This window comes from Haliotis rufescens, unplaced genomic scaffold (assembly GCF_023055435.1).
Source record: "Haliotis rufescens isolate VD_foot unplaced genomic scaffold, xgHalRufe1.0.p SCAF_4, whole genome shotgun sequence".
Taxonomy (NCBI): Eukaryota; Metazoa; Mollusca; class Gastropoda; order Lepetellida; family Haliotidae; genus Haliotis; species Haliotis rufescens.
This window is the reverse complement of record NW_025964112.1, coordinates 15029451-15050553: the sequence shown is the minus strand read 5'-3', so window position 1 is coordinate 15050553 and position 21103 is coordinate 15029451. Positions and strand designations below refer to the sequence as shown.

The 21103-nt window shown below is 40.3% G+C and overlaps 1 protein-coding gene across 1 annotated transcript in view; it reads left to right on the top strand.

Annotated features, from left to right (window-relative positions):
• Positions 1-21103, top strand: part of LOC124140501 (titin-like) — a 461816-nt gene that overhangs the window by 118408 nt on the left and 322305 nt on the right. Inside the window, exons 71-88 of the mRNA XM_048381766.1 lie at positions 786-857; positions 1285-1359; positions 1714-1881; positions 3940-4005; positions 5248-5486; positions 5742-5885; positions 6021-6102; positions 6585-6765; positions 6942-7128; positions 7413-7529; positions 7717-7981; positions 8428-8515; positions 8883-9012; positions 9245-9547; positions 9740-9874; positions 10165-10356; positions 10522-10712; positions 11265-11394. Coding sequence (XP_048237723.1) covers positions 786-857; positions 1285-1359; positions 1714-1881; positions 3940-4005; positions 5248-5486; positions 5742-5885; positions 6021-6102; positions 6585-6765; positions 6942-7128; positions 7413-7529; positions 7717-7981; positions 8428-8515; positions 8883-9012; positions 9245-9547; positions 9740-9874; positions 10165-10356; positions 10522-10712; positions 11265-11394 — 2765 coding nt within the window. The remainder of the gene's footprint in view (positions 1-785; positions 858-1284; positions 1360-1713; positions 1882-3939; positions 4006-5247; positions 5487-5741; positions 5886-6020; positions 6103-6584; positions 6766-6941; positions 7129-7412; positions 7530-7716; positions 7982-8427; positions 8516-8882; positions 9013-9244; positions 9548-9739; positions 9875-10164; positions 10357-10521; positions 10713-11264; positions 11395-21103) is intronic.

Genomic DNA, 21103 nt, shown 5'->3' with positions numbered 1-21103 from the left:
TACAAGATCAGACAGCTTTCAGGTGTTGATGATTGATCCTGAGCTATGCCTGATTGTACAAGATCAGACAGCTTTCAGGTGTTGATGATTGATCCTAAGCTGTGCATGATGGTACAAGATCAGAGAGCTTTCAGGTGTTGATGATTGATCCTGAGCTATGCTGGATGCTACAAGATCAGACAGCTTTCAGGTGTTGATAATTGATCCTATGCTGTGCATGATGGTACAAGATCAGACAGCTTTCAGGTGTTGATAATTGATCCTGAGCTATGCTGGATGCTACAAGATCAGACAGCTTTCAGGTGTTGATGATTGATCCTATGCTGTGCATGATGGTACAAGATCAGACAGCTTTTAGGTGTTGATGATTGATTGCTGCTGCTGCTTCAGCTTCAACTCATGGACAACAACTGACAAAAGAAACATGTTCTGTTTGAACTTTGAATTAATGTGTGTTGCATGTATTGTTTTCAGAATTCAAGATGGCTGATATCGCATGCTGATATTGTTTGATGTGAATTGAATTGTTACATGTGCAAATGATAGGAATACACTATATTGATGGATTGTTACGTAAAGGCCAACATACTGGTAACACAACTGTAGCCTTCTTGATTTATTGAGCAGAATTATAAAGTGTCTTGATTCACACCAAGGTAAAAAAGTGGCAAAGTTATCAGAAATCATTCTAAAGGTCAACTTTGGTGAAGGCCAAGTGAAATGAATGATTAAACAGGAGTTAACCAAAGTTATCATCTGTTTAGATTTGATTGATCATCTTTCAGACCTGAGCCCAGACCTCAACCAACATTTGAGCCAGTCACAGCCACATTCAAGGTCCCTGAGAAGGATTACAGGTAACTGGGTGTTTAACACTGTTTTACAGAGGGAACCTGGTCTAGAATATTATGTGCATAGGCTAAAACATCAGACTTCTGCCATAGATCTTGAACTGCTTTTTCAGGGTCCGAAAATGAGCTTGAACTGTAAGAGCTACACTTGTCATTCATGGGAATACCATGACACTGATATTATATTCCAAGTTCCCTTGGAGGATTTTTATAGACGTGTATATTGGTGATGGGTATATATTATATATATTTCCAACATTTTGTACAGTTATTCTACATTTTGTTCACCTGTTTGTATTGTGATATGTATTTATTATAAGATATGTTCAACAACTGGTAGTCTCGGGTCAATATTCCTGGTGTTTGAAACTGGTTGTAGATATGTATGAACATTCTGGTAACATATTGGTAATCTGGCACTATTCCTACTCAGACCTGTGGCACCATCAACACCAGTACCAACTGTTCAGAAAGTTGAGATGCAGATTCCACCACAGGCACCTCCAAGGTTAATTGCCATTCTGTTCTGTGTGATCCCTGTTTTGTACAAGTCCCCAATGACCTGAAAATTAACCAATTTGATAAGAAATGGTTTAATATTTTCTGATAAATATGATAAGATAAGAAACAGTTTTAACTTGGAGATAATCCATTAAAAATCTTTACTATCCTTTAAAAAAGTATGTAAAATTGTTTTGAAGTGCTTTTAATGAGAAGAATTGATTTCTTTTTTCAAACATGTTTGCTGTGCCTAATATCATTTCCTCAAAATGTGTGTCCGTAATATTGCACCCGTCAGAAACACATTAACAAAGAATTCTCTGCACCTGGCGTATTTCCATGAAAAATAAATCTTTTTTAGCAAACCAGCACCTCCACCTGTGTCACCCAAACCCTCACCAAAGAGGGTTCGTGCACGCAAACCTAAGCCTGAGGAAGAACCTCAGCCAATCATATTGCGACAAGATTCCTCACCATGGTGGCCCGAGAGCATTGATGTGCCTCATGCTGTAGACACATATCAGAAGGGGTTAGTTTCAAGACTGTTAGCCCTTAGCTGGAATGGACACATTTGGCCTTGAACATGCATCTGTGAATCATGCAGTACTTTGTCATGCTTTGTGGAAGCATCATGCTTGTTTCTTGGCTGAAGCATCGATTATCATGCTTGTCGTCTCGTCTTGACCATCATTGTGCAGCTTCTCGTCAGTGTTGTCTGAATATGCATCATTGGTAGTATTTGTATATGTCCGATGCATTGGTGCAATGTTCTAGAGGACCTTTGGAGTTCATTGCCTTTGTAGAGAGTCTGCTTTTTCACCCTGAGTTGAAGTAGAATGGTCTTGCTGTTGATGATCCCGAGAAACCAATCCAGCATCTTACTTCTAGAACCCTAGATTCAGTCTTCATAAAACCATTGAGTTTGCACATATATCTCCGCCATCAAACATCTTCCCTGCTTTAGATTTGAAGACATTTTGTTTAGTGAATTATTTTGTTTGTAGCATCTCGTGTAGATCTCATGTGGTTATGTGTTTGCTGTCATGAGGTCGAGGTACCCGTGCTTCAGTACCAGCATCAGTAGAGTTCATCTTCAGCGACAATGCATCACTTCATGTCCACAAGACCATTCACTGACTAGATTCAATGCTTTTGTGTCATATTGCAAGAATGCTGAATGGCATATTTTCAAAGCTTTTCATTGGCCAAGATGCTGTGTGTTTTCATTGGCTGAAATAGTTCTGCAGCATTTGATTGGCTGTATCGATCAGAATGACCTTTTTGCTGGATGACAACTTAGTTGATATCAATTCTTGTGTTTACTGCATGTCCAAGCACTGATTGACTGTAAAGCATCACAACGTTGCCTTGTACCCTGTGAAGCACCTGCTGAACCTCTTAGCACATCTGTTTTGTCCTTAACTATGAACATTGTTGTCAATAATTGAACTCTGTGTTGTCTTCACTCCATCGAAGCATGGAACCCTTCTCTCACCCCTTTTCCTCTTCATCAGCTATACATTCTGCACGTGATGGACCATTTTTTCCCATGCTTGTCTTAAGAGGCTGCTAAATGGGCATCAGGTGGCTGAAATGGCTGCAGAGTGTGGTCGAGGAATGCCCACCTGAGAAGAACAACTCTGTAGATAGCCAGGTGGTAAAGTGTTCGCTCACACCAAAGATCCAGGTTCCATTGCTACATATTTTCATGTGAGAAGCCCATTCCCGGTGTTCCCTGGATAGTTCTGGAATATTGCTGAAAGCTTTTCAGTTGTTCTTGACCAGATTGTGGCCAAAACAACTTTTCTTCCATGCACGCTCCATCAACCACTTGCTTGCATGGTCAAGGCAGGTTATATTGCTGATTATGGAGTGAAACACTATTTACTCACTCACTCATCCTGATGTCTTCTTGCTACCCTACCCTATGTTATGACTTCAATAAACCACACATATTAGTTCCTTATACTAAGGGGGCGGTCGGGTTGCCTAGTGGTTAAAGCGTTCGCTCGTCACGCCGAAGACCCGGGTTGATTCCCAACATGGGTACAATGTGTGAAGCCCATTTCTGGTGTCCCCCGCCGTGATATTGCTGGAATATTGCTAAAAGCGGCGTAAAACCACACTCACTCCTTATACTAAGCTACATGTATGTCTTGATATCATTTTAGTTGTGATATGGTATTAAAGTCCTTATTCCACCTTACAAGTGCAAACTCAGTATTTATATATTTGATGTTGTTGACATTGATGTTTTGAGTCTGTTCTAGAACTGTTCAAACTGTTTCAGATGTTCTTATATTCTTCTACACTCACTGAAAACGTTTTCTAAAGATCCTTATTGTTTAATTTCAACATGTTTTATTAAATTTTCTGAGCATACCTCTTTCACAAAAATGACTCCAAAGTGACTTGTCCATTTCAAAGGAATATATAAGCATTAGCTTTCAGGCTAAACAATTTAGACAGTTCTAGGATCTATTGAAATGAGATGTCTTTTGATGTGGTACTGTTTGTTGTACAACTATTTATATTGTATGGTATGATGTGTGTCGTACAGCTGTTTATTACCAAATACTTTCAACAGACCGCCAGTTATCATGACGCCAGCGCCACCTGAGATATCAAGCGCAATTCTACTCTTTGATGCGAGGTTCGGTCACAAGACCATGCATGGCGTTATGTTTGGAATCAAATGTTTTGTTTTCATTTGTTCCGACTAACATACTTTTGCCATCATTCATGAAATATTTCTGTTCCAAATTTGTCTCCAAATCCATTTTTTGTTTTTTCCTAATCTACTGTATTTTGTTCAACAACTGAACCCTGTTTTAGAACCCTTATTCACCTGACAAAGAATTAAATTTTAAACAATTTTACACAGGTTCTAAACAATATTCCTTGTTCTACCCACCATGAATTTTACAGACTGAAGATCTTTTTGTGATTCCCCACATCGATGCAATGTGTGAAGCCTGTTTTTGGTATCCCTGTGTGTGGTATGGCTGGAATATTGCTAAAAGCAGTGGAAAAATCCAACTCACTCTCTTTTGTTTAAAAATGATAAAGGAATCCATATTTGATATACCCAAACTCATGCAGTCCTCAGTTTAGTTCCATGTTGCAACTACCTGACACAATTGTTGAAGATAATAAGGATTATTGTTTATTTCATTTACGAAAGAAATTGTCGTTATCACACATTATTTTTATTCTATTTTTGGGGTTCAGTCTCAGCACAATTTGTTTGCATATTTAACAAACTGTGTTCATTTTTTAACTCTGAGACCAACTCATTTTCAGTAAAATATTGTAGGAGCACATTCATACATATTTTTATTTTAAGTTAAAGATTTATTTTGGTTTATTTTAGTTGATGATCTTCATATGATGGGAGGCTGTACTTAATATGTGTAACAATGAAATAATTAATTATGGGGTTAGTTTGAAAATATTATGTACCATAACTTTTTATGGTATGTATCCAATAAAAATATATCAATATCTTGTGATTAAAAAACGCCCATAAATACACATTATATGAAGATCGTCTTAGAAGCATTGCGAGCATGAATTTTATCATTTTTTTTGCAGATTAATACTAACAGTACCTAGTGATAAGAAATTTAATATTTTCTGATGTTTTTCTTTCAAAAACATTAAACTTCTAGAACTTCTAGATGCTTCAAGTCTTTACAATTTCATTCTGTAAATATTAATAATTACAAACTGAGTGAGTTAACCTGGCCACAAGATCTTGCTGTTGAGATGTTTTAATAAAAAAAATAATAGAGTATTGCTTAGAATTGTACTCGAATATATTCTTAAATAAGGACATAATGGTAGGTTCATGTCTTGTACAGAATGGTGTATTCTGTGTGTATTCTCCCAACAGTCAAAATCTGGACCAGGAGAGTGCTGTCCGCGAGTACATTCGTCGTGAGGGACAGGAGCCAGAAGCTGGAGATATCTTTGACAGGACGAAGCAACGTCCACCCAAGTTCAAGACACAGATCAAGAACCTGCTGACTCTCAAGGAGAATGACTCAGCACACTTTGAATGCAAGCTCATCCCGATGGGTGACCCGAACATGAAGGTCGAGTGGTTCAAGGATGGAGAGCCTCTCCACCATGGTGAGTCCATGGCCCTTGATGCACCTGATGCTGAAGTTTATTAAGAGTTGTGTCCCTTTATATTGTCAGGATCTGTGGATCATGGGTTGAAATCCCTGATTTTCCCAAATTAGGATTATTTTTGGTTGTGAGCACCATACATGATGATTTGGACAACGTTTGATTATCCAAAATAACTGATATTGACTTGAACATTTTGCTCCACATTTGGAGCCATGTCAGTTTAAGTGAAATTGATGTGCATCCTTTTTGCAGGCCACCGCTTCAAGCCAATGTATGACTTTGGTTTTGTATCCCTGGACATCTTGTATGTGTTTGCTGAAGACTCTGGCACATACACCTGCAAGGCCACTAATAACTACGGTGAAGCTACAACCATTGCCGACATCAAGTGCAGAGGTAGGGTTTAATATTATGTTGTGAAGAGTTCAAACAGTCATATTACAAGTGTTAGTCCTATTGAATTCTAGTGCAAAAAAAAATAAAAATTTGCAAAATATTTTTCTTTTCAAAATGTATTTATTTATCTTTTAGCCCGCAAGTCCATCATCATGGACACTCAACTGCCAGGAGAGGGCGCCACTCGTCTCTTTGAGATGGAAGAGCATTGGAGAAGGTGAGTTACTTCCCTTTATGAATACATTGTCAAATGCTTTGACGTTGCTACTTGACTACATGTAGATAGATATATGAATGTGGCATTTAGAAGCTGAAGTACTAATAAAGACAGAGGATACTATTGTTTTTGACATTTTTTTATTAATTCCATACAATGTTACAGTATAAATTGGCTTGATAAGGATATCATCATTTTATGTCAGAATGTATGAAAGCAATATTATGCTGTCTTAGTGTAGGGGCTCAGGGGTAGTGCAGTGGTTAAAGCGTTTGCTATTCAAGCCAAAGACAATTCCCCACATGGGTACAATGTGTGAAGCCCGTTTCTGGTGTCCCCGGCTGTGATATTGCTGGAGTATTGCTAAAAGCAGCATAACACCATACTCACTGATGTCTTGCTGTAAAACTCACTTGTGTTAATCTGTATACAAGAGAGTTTATTCTTTCTTGTTGTGATCATCATGATTTTGTGTCTTCCAGTGGTATGATGTTGGAGGAACGGGTTATTGAAGAACCTCAGGTCAAATGCCCTCCAAGCTTCGACCTCAAGCCTGAGCCAGTTGAAACTGGCGAAGGTGAACCGGCCAAATTCCTGGTCAAAGTCAGCGGCTTCCCACGACCCCGTGTGTCATGGTGGGTCAACGGGTCGCTGATTGTCGGGGTGAGTACATTTGTCGAATGTGGACATTTTCTCAAATTATGAAAAATACATATGTATATATATATAGTGACATTATAAAGTTCTATATTCACATCTCCCTGACGATACCACTGAAACATGAGACGCGGTTTCACCTCACCCCACCACTTAGACTAAAACATGTTTTTCATTTCCAGGGTACAAGATTCAAGGTAACGTATGATGGCATGATGCATTACCTGGAGATTCCACGTTGTCGTGAGTACGATGCCGGACAGATCCGTGTGGTCACCAAGAATCCTCAAGGTGAAGCCGAGACAAGCACATCGCTGACGGTTCTTCCAAAGGAGGACTGGCGAGCCAAGCTGAAGCAGGCACCCAAAGGTCGGCACATTGTACTGTACTGTCTGTTACTACTGTTATTTTTTTCGGAAAGCCTCCATGATCAAGTTGATAGACCAATTGCCCATCGAGCGGAAGGTCTGTGGTTTGATCACCTCGCTGAGCCATACCAAAAGATGTTAAAAGATGGTGATTTACGGGCTGTAGTGATAAAGCTGGAATATTACTGACCTTCAGGAACTCTTTCATATTCTGTAGTCAATGAGTCAACCTTTAAATTTTGTGTTGAAAATTACTTATTCATATGATATCCCTTGATCTTTCAGGAGAGCTTGAGATTGAACTTGAGCGTAGAAAGAAAATTGAGCTCCGTAGTGTGGAACTTGAAACAGCCTTTAAAAAGCCAAAAGCAACTGAATTTGAACTTCGCCAACTTGAAAAAGGTATGATTGAACTCTATCCTTTTGGTCTGAGGTTCAAATCTCAGAACCAGACTTTTTGTTACCATGACAAGTACATATATATGAAAATTTAAATGAATGTATGATGTTTAAAAAAATGTTTCCTTGTGTTTTGATGGTGAAGATGGGTACATATAAATAGTCACTGTGTCTGATGATGACCTTGCAGCCTCAGAGTCGAAGATCAAGATCCGCCGTGATGACGAGGTCGTCCTTGCGGAACAGCAGTACATCAGCGTGCACACACATCTCCAGCCAACCAAGAGGGATCTGGTTGCTGAGCATGCTCAGGCATTTGCTGTCCCCCCTCAGCCAATGATCCGGCCTGATCAGACCCACACCACTCAGAAGCAAGTGACCTTGGCCCAAGGGGAACCACCCGTGTTCTCTAAGCCATTGCGTCCAGTCCGTGTCACAGAGGGAGTGTCTGTCAAGTGAGTACAGAGATAACTTCTTACGTTTATTGGTATATACAACAGGGATGGAAATTAAGTTGAAAATCAAACAAGTCCACAGGGCTGGTGGGAGTTTTGGTCTGCTAGCCCTGCAAATAGATAGTAGTCCTTAAAGAATATACAACATCATTGAGCCCCAATGGCGTGGATCATTTGTCATAATATTAACCATTGGTTTACCTGGCCTTGACCTGATTATTTACAAGCTTCCCTGAAATAACTGATGAATAAAAATACATTCAATCGCGTTTACATGTAAGTCAGAATTAATCTGTTTTGTCATCTAAGTAGTTAAATGAATTTTTATATATGATTTACATTATAATTTATATGGTTTATTTGAATGATTGCCTTGATGTTTGGATGGAATAAAGTTCACTATCTCTCCTGGTATAATGACACCTGGTGTCTGCTCCCTGTTACAGGCTGGAGGTTCAGTTCAAGGGAAGTCCACCCCCTGTCATCACTTGGTACAGAGACAACTTCGAGGTGCAGATGTCCAGAGACTTCCAGGTGAGACGAACAAAACACCTGCCTTAAACTAGTGATTTTCAGTCTTGCATAGAAACAGGTGCCCATAAGGTACTGCAGAGCTGGGACCAGACAGTACATCTGTCTATGAATTTTGCACCCAAAATAATACAAACATTGATTTGTATTATTCTTAACATAAGAAGTTAGAGATCATGAATATTTTTAGGGATATATTTTTGAAGTGAATTTAATAAAATATCCCAAAATATTCATGTTCCCTAACTTTTTTGTTTTTCTATATGGTAGTCCACATCCCTTTCCACATTCCCTGATTTTGTCTGTAGTCAGTGTGTTATCATTACAGTAGTAATGGGTGTAGTTATCTCATCTTCTTCATCCATTCCAGATCACCACAACAGACAAGAGCAGCACTCTTCAGATTCCTGAGGTGTTCAATGAAGATGGTGGCATGTACACTGTGAAAGCCTATAACAAGTTTGGCATGGTCCAGTGCAAGGCCAAGATGACAGTTGTTGGTCAGTGCATATGTATCTTATAAGATCCTGTGTTTTCTAAAAACAGGAAGTAGCAGCTAGTTGGTTGGAAGCTAGAAATTGTGAAAAAAGGTTCAGTTCCTGTTACTGAAGTCCTTTGGTCCATACAAACTATATGGAGTTCTCAATGCAATAGAAAAGTCGAATGTAACTTTTAACATTCATGGACGAATGTTTCAAACTTAATTGATAATGGATGATCTTCTTGTTGCAGAGCCTGAAGAGCCCGAGAGAGTAGCCTCCCCTGAGTTCACAAGTTTGCTGCGTGACAGCTTAACCACCCAGGGAGAGCCCGCCACCTTCGACTGCCAGGTGTCCGCCTACCCCAGGCCACAGGTGTCCTGGACGAAGGATGGGAAGCCACTGTATGAGAGCAAGCGGTGGAAGTTCATTGCCGAGGACAACAACTACACTCTGGTCATCTATGAAGTCCAACCAGAAGATGCTGGCGTCTACGCCTGCATCATCATCAACACTGTTGGCAAGGCAACCTGTACCGCAAGACTCACAGTTGAATGTACGGGATGCTTATGTATATTAAAAAGGGTTTCGTTTTGATTATTATCCAAATGAAATCCCAGAGGATGTTTATTTTGATGATAGACTTGATATTTAATGTAAACTGTATTTAATTGCAGTATTTGTTTGAGTAGGAAGTCCACTTAGATGACGTTGACAAAAAGTTAATTGGCCTGTTGTTGTTGTTTAGTGCCAATCCACCCACCAGAGGAGCTGAAGCCTGAGGAGCCTTCTGTAGCCCCAGTTGTGCAGCAACAGCCCCAGCCCAAGGAAGTGGATGAGGGAGAACCTGTCACATTCACATGCAGGATCACAGGACACCCTCGTGAGTACAGCATTTGAATGGTGGTTACAGAGGAGGATTAGAATCACTCTAATCAGTGATGATGATGATGATGATGATTACTTTAATCAGTGATGATGATGATGATGCTTACTCTAATCAGTGATGATGACGACGATGATGATGATGATGATGATGATGATGATTACTTTAATCAGAGATGATACTATTGATAACAAAGGATAATGTTGATGGTAAACACTGAGGATAGTTTATGATGATGTGATGGTGATGATGATGTTGTAGAGTTCACATATGGCCCTATGTTCCAGCTCCTGTTGTGTCTTGGTACCGCAACACCCACCTGGTAAAGCAGTCCAAGTACTTCAAGATGGAGAGTACCCCAGACGGTCTACACACCCTCACCATCATGGAGGCCTTCCCCGAGGACAGTGGCACCTACAAGTGTGTCGCTCGCAACACCGGCGGAGAAGTCTCCAGTGTCACATACCTCAAAGTTCACGGTCAGTCTTCAAAACTTTCAAAATTGGTTTATGACATTAAACATTGAACAAAACTGTCATGGCTTTCATAGATTCATATTTAGTCACATTTGAGTGTTCCCTTGGGATGATCCAATGATAGAAGTACTGGAAGACCTCTCTAAGACATGCTTTATATTCCTGCAGGGATCGAGAGTGAGCCAGAACCCACTCAGCCCCAGGCTATGCCTCCAAGCTTCATCAAGCCAATTTCCAACACTCTAGTTGTGTCAGGCAGCCCAGCTCGCTTCGAGGCTGTCTTCTCAGGACATCCCACCCCCACAGTCACCTGGATCAGGAATGGCATCCAAACCATCCATGAAACTCGGGAGACTACTGTAAGTCAAATAGATCATATCATTGCGCTGTTTGGCTACCTTTTAATGAATTTTTGTGGATATCAATTTCTTTGTTGTTTCAATGCAACATTTCTAGCATCTGTATCAAAACGTTTTGTCAAAACAACAAAAAGTTGAAACCCAGAGGTAAACTGTTCAAATTTGGAATTTACTCTTTTGACTAACAGATATGCTTGTGGTTATTTATTTGTTAAAATATGTAAATAAAATGTTGAATTTGAAATACTCCATACACCATATTCATATCATTTAAAAGATGATGGAGGATGCAACATGGTCTTGAGCATGTCCAGTCCAGTTCAAATCATGGTACCTTGTGCCTTGTATGAACTTGAACAGGGATCAGTAAAGTAATCATTCACTGCTACAAACTGGAGTTTGGCAAACAGAGTGATTGTATGACATGTATAACACTTGCTGGGCCAGCCAATATGTCTGAGTGTTTTGTCTCCCTTTAAGAACATTATCCTTTTTGTTCTTGGTAAAGCAGAAATATACTTCACGAAATTGAAACTTTTTTTTTTATTCTAGATTGAAGTTACTGAGAGCATGACAACTCTGACTATTCGACAAGCCTTCCCAGAAGACAGTGGTCTGATCACGTGTCGCGCCAAGAACCCGGCCGGTATCTCGGAATGTTCCGCTGAGCTCTACATCCAAGGTGAGTGGCTGCCCTCATTTCTGCATCATGGTGCCCCTCTCTGCATGAACATCAAGCCAGGATTCTTGAGAAAACTTCTCCAATTGCCAAGAATTTTCTATCTTAATTTAAAATTGACAATGATTTCATTGTATTTTTGATAGTCTCCTTATCCTTTTGTAGCCATTTTATAAAAAACATACTGGTCTCTTTCTTGTATTTTCCTGGAGATCCCAAGCTGATCATGTTTGTGCGTTATAAAGAATGATTAAAGGTGCATGTTGGTGTTTTTCTGTGTGTGAGATAGATTAGGTATCTGCATGCTTGTAAGTGATGGAGAATAGACCTCAGCTGATTGCTTGCTTTTTAGTTTTTTCAAGGAATTTGATTGGTTGACAGCAAAATGAGAAAATAGTGTTGATTGGCTGGTTCTGTTTGGAGTGCATGAGATGGATTTTGAGGAGTGTGTGTGATTTAGAGAGTGTTTGTATGAAAAGCATTTGGAGAGATGTCCAGATATCAAGAACAGAAGAAATTTCTCGAGCAGAAGAGGAATGATTTGCATGGTTGAAACTAATTTGCATGTCCGATTTTACAGGTGAGAAATTATCAAAATTACTTTTAGTTTCAAATACTATGCATCCATTTCTGTTGAAATGGATGCATAAATTTGTTTATAATTGTAATATTTTTATTGCATTTCTGCCACAAAATGTGAAATTTGATGTTTTGTTTGATGTGATTGTAAATGCACACACAGTGTTTATTGAAACATTTTGTGTACATATAGTTCAAAAGCATGTAACCTAGCAACCTGTTTGATGTTGATGCCATAAATGTTGGTTTGTAATATTGACCATTGTGTTTGACCATCTTCTCCTTGACTAACATTTTGTTGTTTTGATGACTAACACTAGTGATTAGGAAAGTAGCTTTCTAGGTTTTTGACATTGAGCATGTGACAGCATGATGGAGGCACTATTGGGAGACGTTCAGCGTGTGTGAAATAACGTCCTCCCTGAGACCCCCGAATGAAGCATGTGATGTGTGCATTACGCCAACTATCGTACATGTGAGTGAATTTGTATCCTTCAGATCTGATCAAAGTCATACAGTAGAAGACTTGTATTGATATGTTTGAATCAATTTGTATGATATCAATTTTAGACAGATGTGTTTTGGCCAGTGCTACAGAATTACAATGTCAAATCCTGTGAATAAAATCTTTGCTCTGTCAGATTTGTATATACCTACACTCAGTCTTACTTGACAATGGTAAAAGGATAAACGCTGTTGTAATAGAATATTAAAGAAGTTGTGATCTATAAATTATGACTATTTCGGCCCACACTCAAGAATCAGTGTTAACGTACAATGATGCAATTTGTTTGTGAAAAGGTTGTACACATCCCGCCCTACTGGTAGAAAATCTTCTCTTTATTTGGGGGAATGAACACAGGAATGTCACAGAGTTTCTGAAAATGTTCGTTTTAATCTCAATATGAGGATTACACTGTTGCAATTTTCTTTGTAGAAGAGGAAGAGGCTCGGCAGATGGAGAAGCAACTGCACGTGGTGGTGTCACGGAGAGCGCCACCTGGTTTCACGAAACCACTGAAACCCTACGTGGAGGTGCGGCCAGGAGAAACTACAAGGTAGGTGCACTTAGTGTGGGGAGGTTGAGAAACTCATGTGTGAAGAATGAGACATTATAAGATAGATTGGCCTTATTCTAGTGAGAACGAGAAACTACAAGGTAGGTGGACTTAGTGTGGGGAGGTTGAGAAACTCATGTGTGACGAATGAGACATTATAAGATAGATTGGCCTTATTCTAGTGAGGACGAGAAACTACAAGAAAGGGTAAACTTTTTATAGAGAGGGTGAGAAATGACAAGATATAGTGGGCTTATTCTAGGTAGGACAAGAAACTACAACTGTTGGCTTATTCTTGTGATGGTGATAAACTTCAAGAACTACAAGATATGTTTGGCTTATTCGAGAGAGGATGAGAAACTACAAAATGTTATGGGTGTATTCCAGAATGTATCTATAAAACTGCAAGGTATTCCAGGGAAGGTGAAAACCAACATAAAAGTCCATGGTACACTTAGTGATAGGTTTCAGGTTGAACCCATTTCCAAGATAAAGCTCAAACAACTTTATCTTGGACATCAAAACATGTAACGATTGCTCTGGTGGTTTCATATGATCCTGTCAAGTAATCCATCATGGTTCTTCACCTGTTTTCTTGTGTCCTGTAGACTCGAGGCAGTGGTTGGAGACATCCCAGTCCTCAGGAGTTCCTGGTATGTGAATGGTATCGAGATTCACCCCACCGAGAGGACCAAGATTGTGAAGGAAGGCAAGACCCTGGTCCTGATCATCATCAGTGTCAGGCCGGAGGATGCTGGAGAGTACACCCTGAAGGTGGAGAACGAGCTTGGCCAGACCACCTGCAAGACAACGCTCGTCATGAAGGGTGAGATATAGCATCACTGCAATCATACAACATTTAGCAATCATTACTAGTATTTTGTAAAAGGATATACTGTAAGGACACTCTGTGGGCATTGTGGGATAGAACTGGTCCCCATCTTCATAAGAGGTGAATTTAGACTGGGTGGTGTTGTTGATTGTGTGGTATCATACCCAAGTGTGTTTAGTTGCTCATAATAGGAATCAATAGTTTGGCTGGTCACCACTTCATTATTTACAGGCTGCCATCATATATCTTGACTATTGCTGAGTGTTGCATTTAAACAACAAAGAAGCTTTTAGACAAATCTAGTGAAATACTTGAAGAAATAAGTGATGCATAAATGCATAAATTACTTGCATATTTCTCTGAGAGTTTGTGGCAGTGTCCCATATCAGAAGCTGAGTAATACAGACAACATTGGTAATATGTCCATTAGATGTCATTGTTTACTTCAATACTGACTGATTGAATCATATGTAGGTACTGAGAAGACAGTGGAGCTGCCCCACACCGAGGTGACCACCGAGAGCATGACAGTCACCAAGACAGTGACCACCATCCAGAGAGAGGAACAGGTCATTCTTCAGAAGGTCAAGCCAGTGGTTGTGACACCGCTGGAACCAGAGATCTATGTCAGGGAGAGAGGCATTGCCAGGTGGGTGCACTGTTCTCAGGATGAGATGTAGCATCTCAACTCACATCTTGATGGATTAAGCAACTTTCTCTATCAAGACCCTTCGATATGTACCATATTCGACGTAATAAGTGCCCCGCTCTAATAAGCGCCCACGGCGATATTTGCTAATATAGTGGCCAGTGAACAGCCCAATTAGCACCCCTTCCGATTGATCAATGTACACAAGACTTATTTATTCGCATATAATACGCACTCATGTGTTATATGCACACTTAATTATGGGCAATTAAATTCTGGAAAAATATATCTGTCGTACATAAACATTTCAGTCTGTCAGCATAAACCATGAAATTTATCTTTTAACTCTGTTTTTTTTCACTAAAATAATATTCCAATAAGAGCCCCTTATTTCTAATTTTGAGAGCGCCCTGGGCGCTTATTACTTTGAATACGGTAATCATTTTGTTCATGTAAACCACAAAATGACTTAGGTATTTCTAAAACAGTGTTATTTGATGATAACTTATTTTGATGCAGATGCTTGCATTTTAAACTCTGGAGCATGTCATAGTATTTCCCAGTAACTCTGCCTTTTGTGTGTATATAGGATCTTCATGTGTTTCCTTCCAGGCTGGAATGTTCAGTGAATGCCATTCCACCTCCGCTTGTCACATGGTTTGTGAACGGCATGGAGATCAAGCCCTCACCCCACTATGAGATCCGCTACGAAGACGGCAAGAGCACACTTCTCATCATCCAGGTCGGACCTGAAGACACGGGAGAGTACACCTGTAAAGCAGTGTCTGAAATGGGAGAGGCCATCAGTTCCACAACACTCTATGTACAAGGTAGGACATGTTAGCCATTAAAATTAAACTGAAATTCTTTTATATGTTTTACATGTTCTTTGCTCTTATTGCTAGCATGTACCTGCCAAATTACACATGTGACCTAAATTGTCATTGTATTATTGTTTTGAATTATAATTAATTATTTTGGACTAGAAGTGCCAGGATCTGCTGATTTTGGGTTTGAATCCCAGATTGAACCTGAAATTTTATGATTCTTGGCTTGTCTTCACAATGCCCATACTCACAGATTTTGACAAAGTGGTAAATTTCTACGATGATTTCATTACAATGTTTAATCATATATGGACTGAATCCCTTTAACCACATATATGTATAGAAATTGTGTGACTTCATGCAAAAGTGTTTAATGATCATGTTCCTTGTCCTACAGAACCAGCTACAGAGGAGCTAGCCCCGGCTGCCCCCGAGTCAGTTGCCACCATCGAGGTCTCCCCAACAGCTCCCATGACTCCACCTCAATTCGTTGAAGTCCTCGGCTCTGTGGAAGCCAATGATGGCCAAGAAGTCCAGATGGTATGCAAAGTCATTGGCTCTCCAATGCCACAGATCTCCTGGTTCCATGACAGCAAGAACATTGATGAAGATGAAGAGTTTGTCATCTCCTACAACCCAGACACTGGGGTGATCAGCCTCATCATTGTGGAAGTGTTCCCCGAGGACCAAGGACAGTACATCTGTATTGCCCAGAATCCTGCAGGAAGAGCCACTTCATCAAGCTACCTCAGTGTGGTAGAGACGGCTGTAGTGGAGGAAGAGGAGGTCACAGAGGAGATCACAGAGGTCGAGTTCACTGATGCCTTGCCTTGTGAAGAACCTATGGATGTTGAGAAACCCACTGAAATGACACAGGTTTCCGAGGAGCAGGTTGTTCCTCAGGTTATTGACAGACCAAAGGTGAAGCCTCTGGTTGAAGAAGAAACAATAGAGTCTCCTATTCCTGATAGCATTTGCTCTGACGTAACATCGGAACTGTATGAAACATGCCCTGAGTCTCCTATTTGTGATGAAGTTTTGGAAGAAATCACTGAGCCAAAGGTTGTCTCTAAAAAGATTAACAGACCTAAGGTGGTTCCTCTTGAACCTGAAAGAGTGCCCGAATCTCCTCTCCGTGAGATTGTCATCCCTGATGAGCCTATGGAGGAGGAGCTTGACACACCAACTGGGGAGGAGGTCACTGAAGAGGTTGTGATGCCCCAGATGGTCACTAGAGAGGTGAAGATCCCAGAAATCACAGAGAAGGTCACAGAGGTCGCTCTGCCAGTGGAGGAGGTACCAATTGAGGGAACAGAGGTTGAATCTCAAGAAGTTACTTTTGTTATCTCTGCTGAGCCTCAGGAAATCATGGATACAGTACCCTCAGAGGAAGCTGAAATATCCGAAACCGAAGTGAAGGAACCGCCAGAAGAGATTGCTCCCATTGAAGAGGAGAGTGTTGAGTTTCAATTTCAGATTACTGATGAGATCCCTCAACAGATTATTACTCCTGAAACAGCAGAAGAAATTTCACCAGAGTTTGTGGAGATGTTGCAGCCTCAGATTGTAGAGGATGGCGGGGCTGTTTTGATGTCCTGTCGTCTTGTCGGAAGCCCTGCTCCAACCGTCACCTGGTACAAGAGCACCATTCAGATTGAACCCAGCCCAGACTTTAAACTCACCTATGAGCCTGAGACAGGGGTCTGTACCTTGGAGCTGGCTGAAGTCTTCCCTGAAGATGCAGGGGAATATGTGTGCAAGGCTGTCAACCCCTTCGGTGAAGCTACAACATCAGCAACTCTTCTTGTTCGAAGTAAGTGGAAAACTTGATTTGGTTTGGAAAATTGAAATTTTATTGTTGAAACGATTCATCAACTTTGGATACTGGTAAATGAGGTGCAGATTATTTTTCCTCTGATAACCTTTTAAATGAATAGCAAGAGTGATCATTGGTCAATACGAGACATATTTTTTATAAGGTTTTTATTTTTACTCTTGGTAACAACTCTTTACTTTCAGAAAAATGTTTAACATGAAAAAGATTCTGTCACATGACAGTCACATGGGATAATGAAGAATACTGCTTCCTAAATAATATTTGTAATGTCTCATCACCTTGCAGCTGTGGAAGAGACTGAGACAACTACATCAACATCAGAGACCGTAACAACAGTCACCCTTGATGCTGAGATGCCCGAGGTGAAGCTTGTAGATGAGAAGCACACGACTACCCTGGAGATCTCACCGACCTTCACGAAGCCTCTTCTGCCAGCTATACAAGCTGATGAGGGAGGAACTGTTCAGTAAGTAGACATCTTCAGATGATGATCAGCCTTTCATGCAAACAATATATGTGACCAACCATGAGATAAGGGACCTTAAGGATGAAAAATCACACTTTGACTTCTCATTATGTTAATATCTTTTGTAACTTAGGAACACAAAAATACTATTTACACACTTCAATTGATATGTATTACAGAGATACATGGCATCAAACATTGCACTCATTTTCCGCAGTCCTATTTTAAGACTTATAACTGTTTATGTAATAATTGCAGTTTTTAGACATAATGTCTGACTAATTGAAAGTAGACATGTATGCTGAAATGTTTTGAAATAATGTTATTACGTAATAAACTGACTTGTGAAGACCTGGGGTAGAATAGGTCTTCAGCAACCCACGCTTGTTGTAAAAAGTGACTCTGCTTGTCCTAAAAAGTGACTCTGCTTGTCATAAGAGGCGACTAACGGGATCGGGTGGTTAGACTCACTGACTTGGTTGATGCATGTCATTGATCCCAATTGCGTGGATCGATGCTCATGATGTCAATCACTGGATTGTCTGGTCCAGACTCTATTATTTACAGACCGCCGTCATATAGCTGTAATATTGCTGAGTGCAGTGTTAAACAACAAACAAACAAACATAATATACTGATAAAAGAAAAATAACATAGTTTTGTACAGTCCGCACACATGACCATTTTGCTTAAGTTGACATCAAAAGTCTTTCACAGCACAGTTGTATCCCAGCCCTCATAAGGCCCCTATTCTCCTGGTAGGTCTCATATGACATACAGTAGTGCATGAATGTCTTGCTTGATATTTACCAAGAAGCAGGGTCAAAGTAAATAGGGTTGTTTGGAGGTTATTTTCTTTAACAAAACTTCTTGAAATATTAGTTTCAAGCTAATGAAATAAATTGTTTTAATAATTGTCACCCATTGTGTTTCAGACTGGAGGTCGAGCATGAGAGCATGCCCCCATCTAAGGTAACATGGTTTGTGAACGAGCTGGAAATCTTCCCATCTGACCACATGAAGATCATTGAGGATGAGAGGACAAGTGTGCTGGTCATTGTGGACCTCACTCCAGAAGACTCTGGAGAGTATGTGTGCCAGGCAGAAAATCCCATTGGTGTCACTCGATGCAAGACCACTCTCACTGTCAGACGTAAGTGTCCCTTGGGTTTTATTCCTCATATGGGGAAGATATCTAAAGCCAATTACTGGTGTCCCCTACTGTGATATATTTGAAATATTGCTAAAATTGTCATAAAATTATTTTCTTATCTCATTCAGTTATGAAAGAAACTTATGTTGATGTGAGAGCATGAGAACTAATAATTTTTTATAATTAAAATGATTTATAATTTATATAATATTTTTCCTCATAAATATAAGTTAAGATCCTTCACTTCATAAAATTAAAAGTATAATGTTCGTTTATTACACTGATGATATCTGCCCATGTTAGGACGATGTATAGATCAGATGCTTTGTATTGTAGCTGTCCAGAAGGATGAGATTGAGATACAGAGAGAGCAGGCTCCCACTGAGGAAGAACTTCCTCGCACCGAGGAGAAACCAGAGGAAGCAAAACCAGAACCCAAAGAGGAACCAACACCAACTCAGCCAGCAGATCAGGCTCCAGAAGAGGGTATCACACCTGTTGCTCCGGAGTTCACAGAGCTTCTTCAGAACAAGAAGGTTCGTGATGGAGAACGTGTGGTCCTCAAGGTTAAGTTCCGTGGCACCCCTACTCCCAAGATTACCTGGTACCAAAAGGGTCAAGAGCTGCAACCAAGCACAGACTTTCAGATTACTGTGGACTATAGCAAACAAGAGAGCATCCTCATCATTGTTGAGGTGTTCCCAGAAGATGAGGGAGAGTACACCTGTATTGCTGTTAATGACTTCGGGGAATCCATTACAACTTGCAAGGTCACTGTCATCTGTAAGTATAAATGTTTATGTTTATGAATCATGTTAAATAATATGTGTTATTAGCATTGTTATTACAAACGTGTGAATATACGGGTTAGAATTAGTCATCAGCAACCCATACATCTTGTAAGAGGCTACTAATGAGATCAAGTTGTCAGGGATGCCGATTTGGTGGATGCATGTCAAGTATCCTAATTGCGTAGATTGATGCTCATGATGTCAATCATTTGATTGTGTGGCCCAGACTCAATTATTAACAGGCATATTGTAAAATAGTAAATTTGTGTTTCATTGTTTAAAACTGCATATTTGCAGGAATAGGAAGGATTCAAATTCTGTGCTCCTTCACAATGATTATATTATTTTTATGTATATTCCAGCTGGCCCAGAAGATGAAATTTCATCTGATGAGCGACACAGGGAGACAATTGAGATCGACCTTACACGTGAAATCACATCTGATGATGAGACTCGTGTTAAACAAGTCCAGGTTGTACATCAAACACCGCAACCTGAAACTGTTGAGATTCAAATTGGATTCCCAAAGCAGCAAAAGACCACAACGACCACCACAACCACAACAACCATCACTCAGGAAACATCCACTATGATTCAAGCACAAGAGGAGATGGAGGAACCAGTAACAGAGACCGATGGTGTTCACACAACCAAGGTGACCATGAGGAAGAGCGAAGAACCTGGACCATTTGAACTCAAGATCCAGCTCCCAGCACAAGCTGATAGTGAAGAATTGCTCTCACACACCACAGAGGCAACACGTACAGTTACATCTGAGCTGAGATCAGTCCCTGTGGCTGAACAAGGTCCACAGGAGATCCATACTGAGACCATTGAGATTGTAAAGGATGAGCAACCACAACCTCAAGAGATCCGAGTTCAGATCCCAACAACAAAGACTGAGGTAACAGAGGTCACTCAGGTGATGGATGCAAAGCCAGCTGCTCAAAGAATTGAAGTTGAGATCCAGGAAACTGTCCTCACAAGAGAACCCAAGCCTCAAGAAATTGAGATCGAAGTTGGTAAAGTTAGCAGAGCAGATTTTCATGTTGAGGCACCAAGACCGACTGACCAGCAAGTCGTGGAACACAGAGCAACTATCACAAAATCCCAGGAAATTGAGGAGACAGTTGAAATCACTGCATCTCAAGTTGAGGAGGTCACACATGAAGTGGTTATCCAGCCAGAAGTTGTCCCACAGGAAGAACCAGCCGTTGAAGCTAAGGCTCCAGAAGAAACTGTAGTAGTGACTGAGAGGGAAACTATTGAAGTCGTTACACAGGAAAAACTTGTCCCTGAGGAAATCGAAAGGGAGACAATTGAAATTACAACTTCACCAACAAGTGAAACACAGGTTTCTATTGATGTTGAGGAACCGAAGGAAGAGGTTACTTTTGAAATTCCTATTTCTCCAATGGAGATTGTTGAATCAGAGGAGACTGAAGTGAAAGAAATTGTTACCGATGTTGTTGACACCGCTGAGGAGACAATAAAGGAGGAACTTGTTGTTGACATCCAAG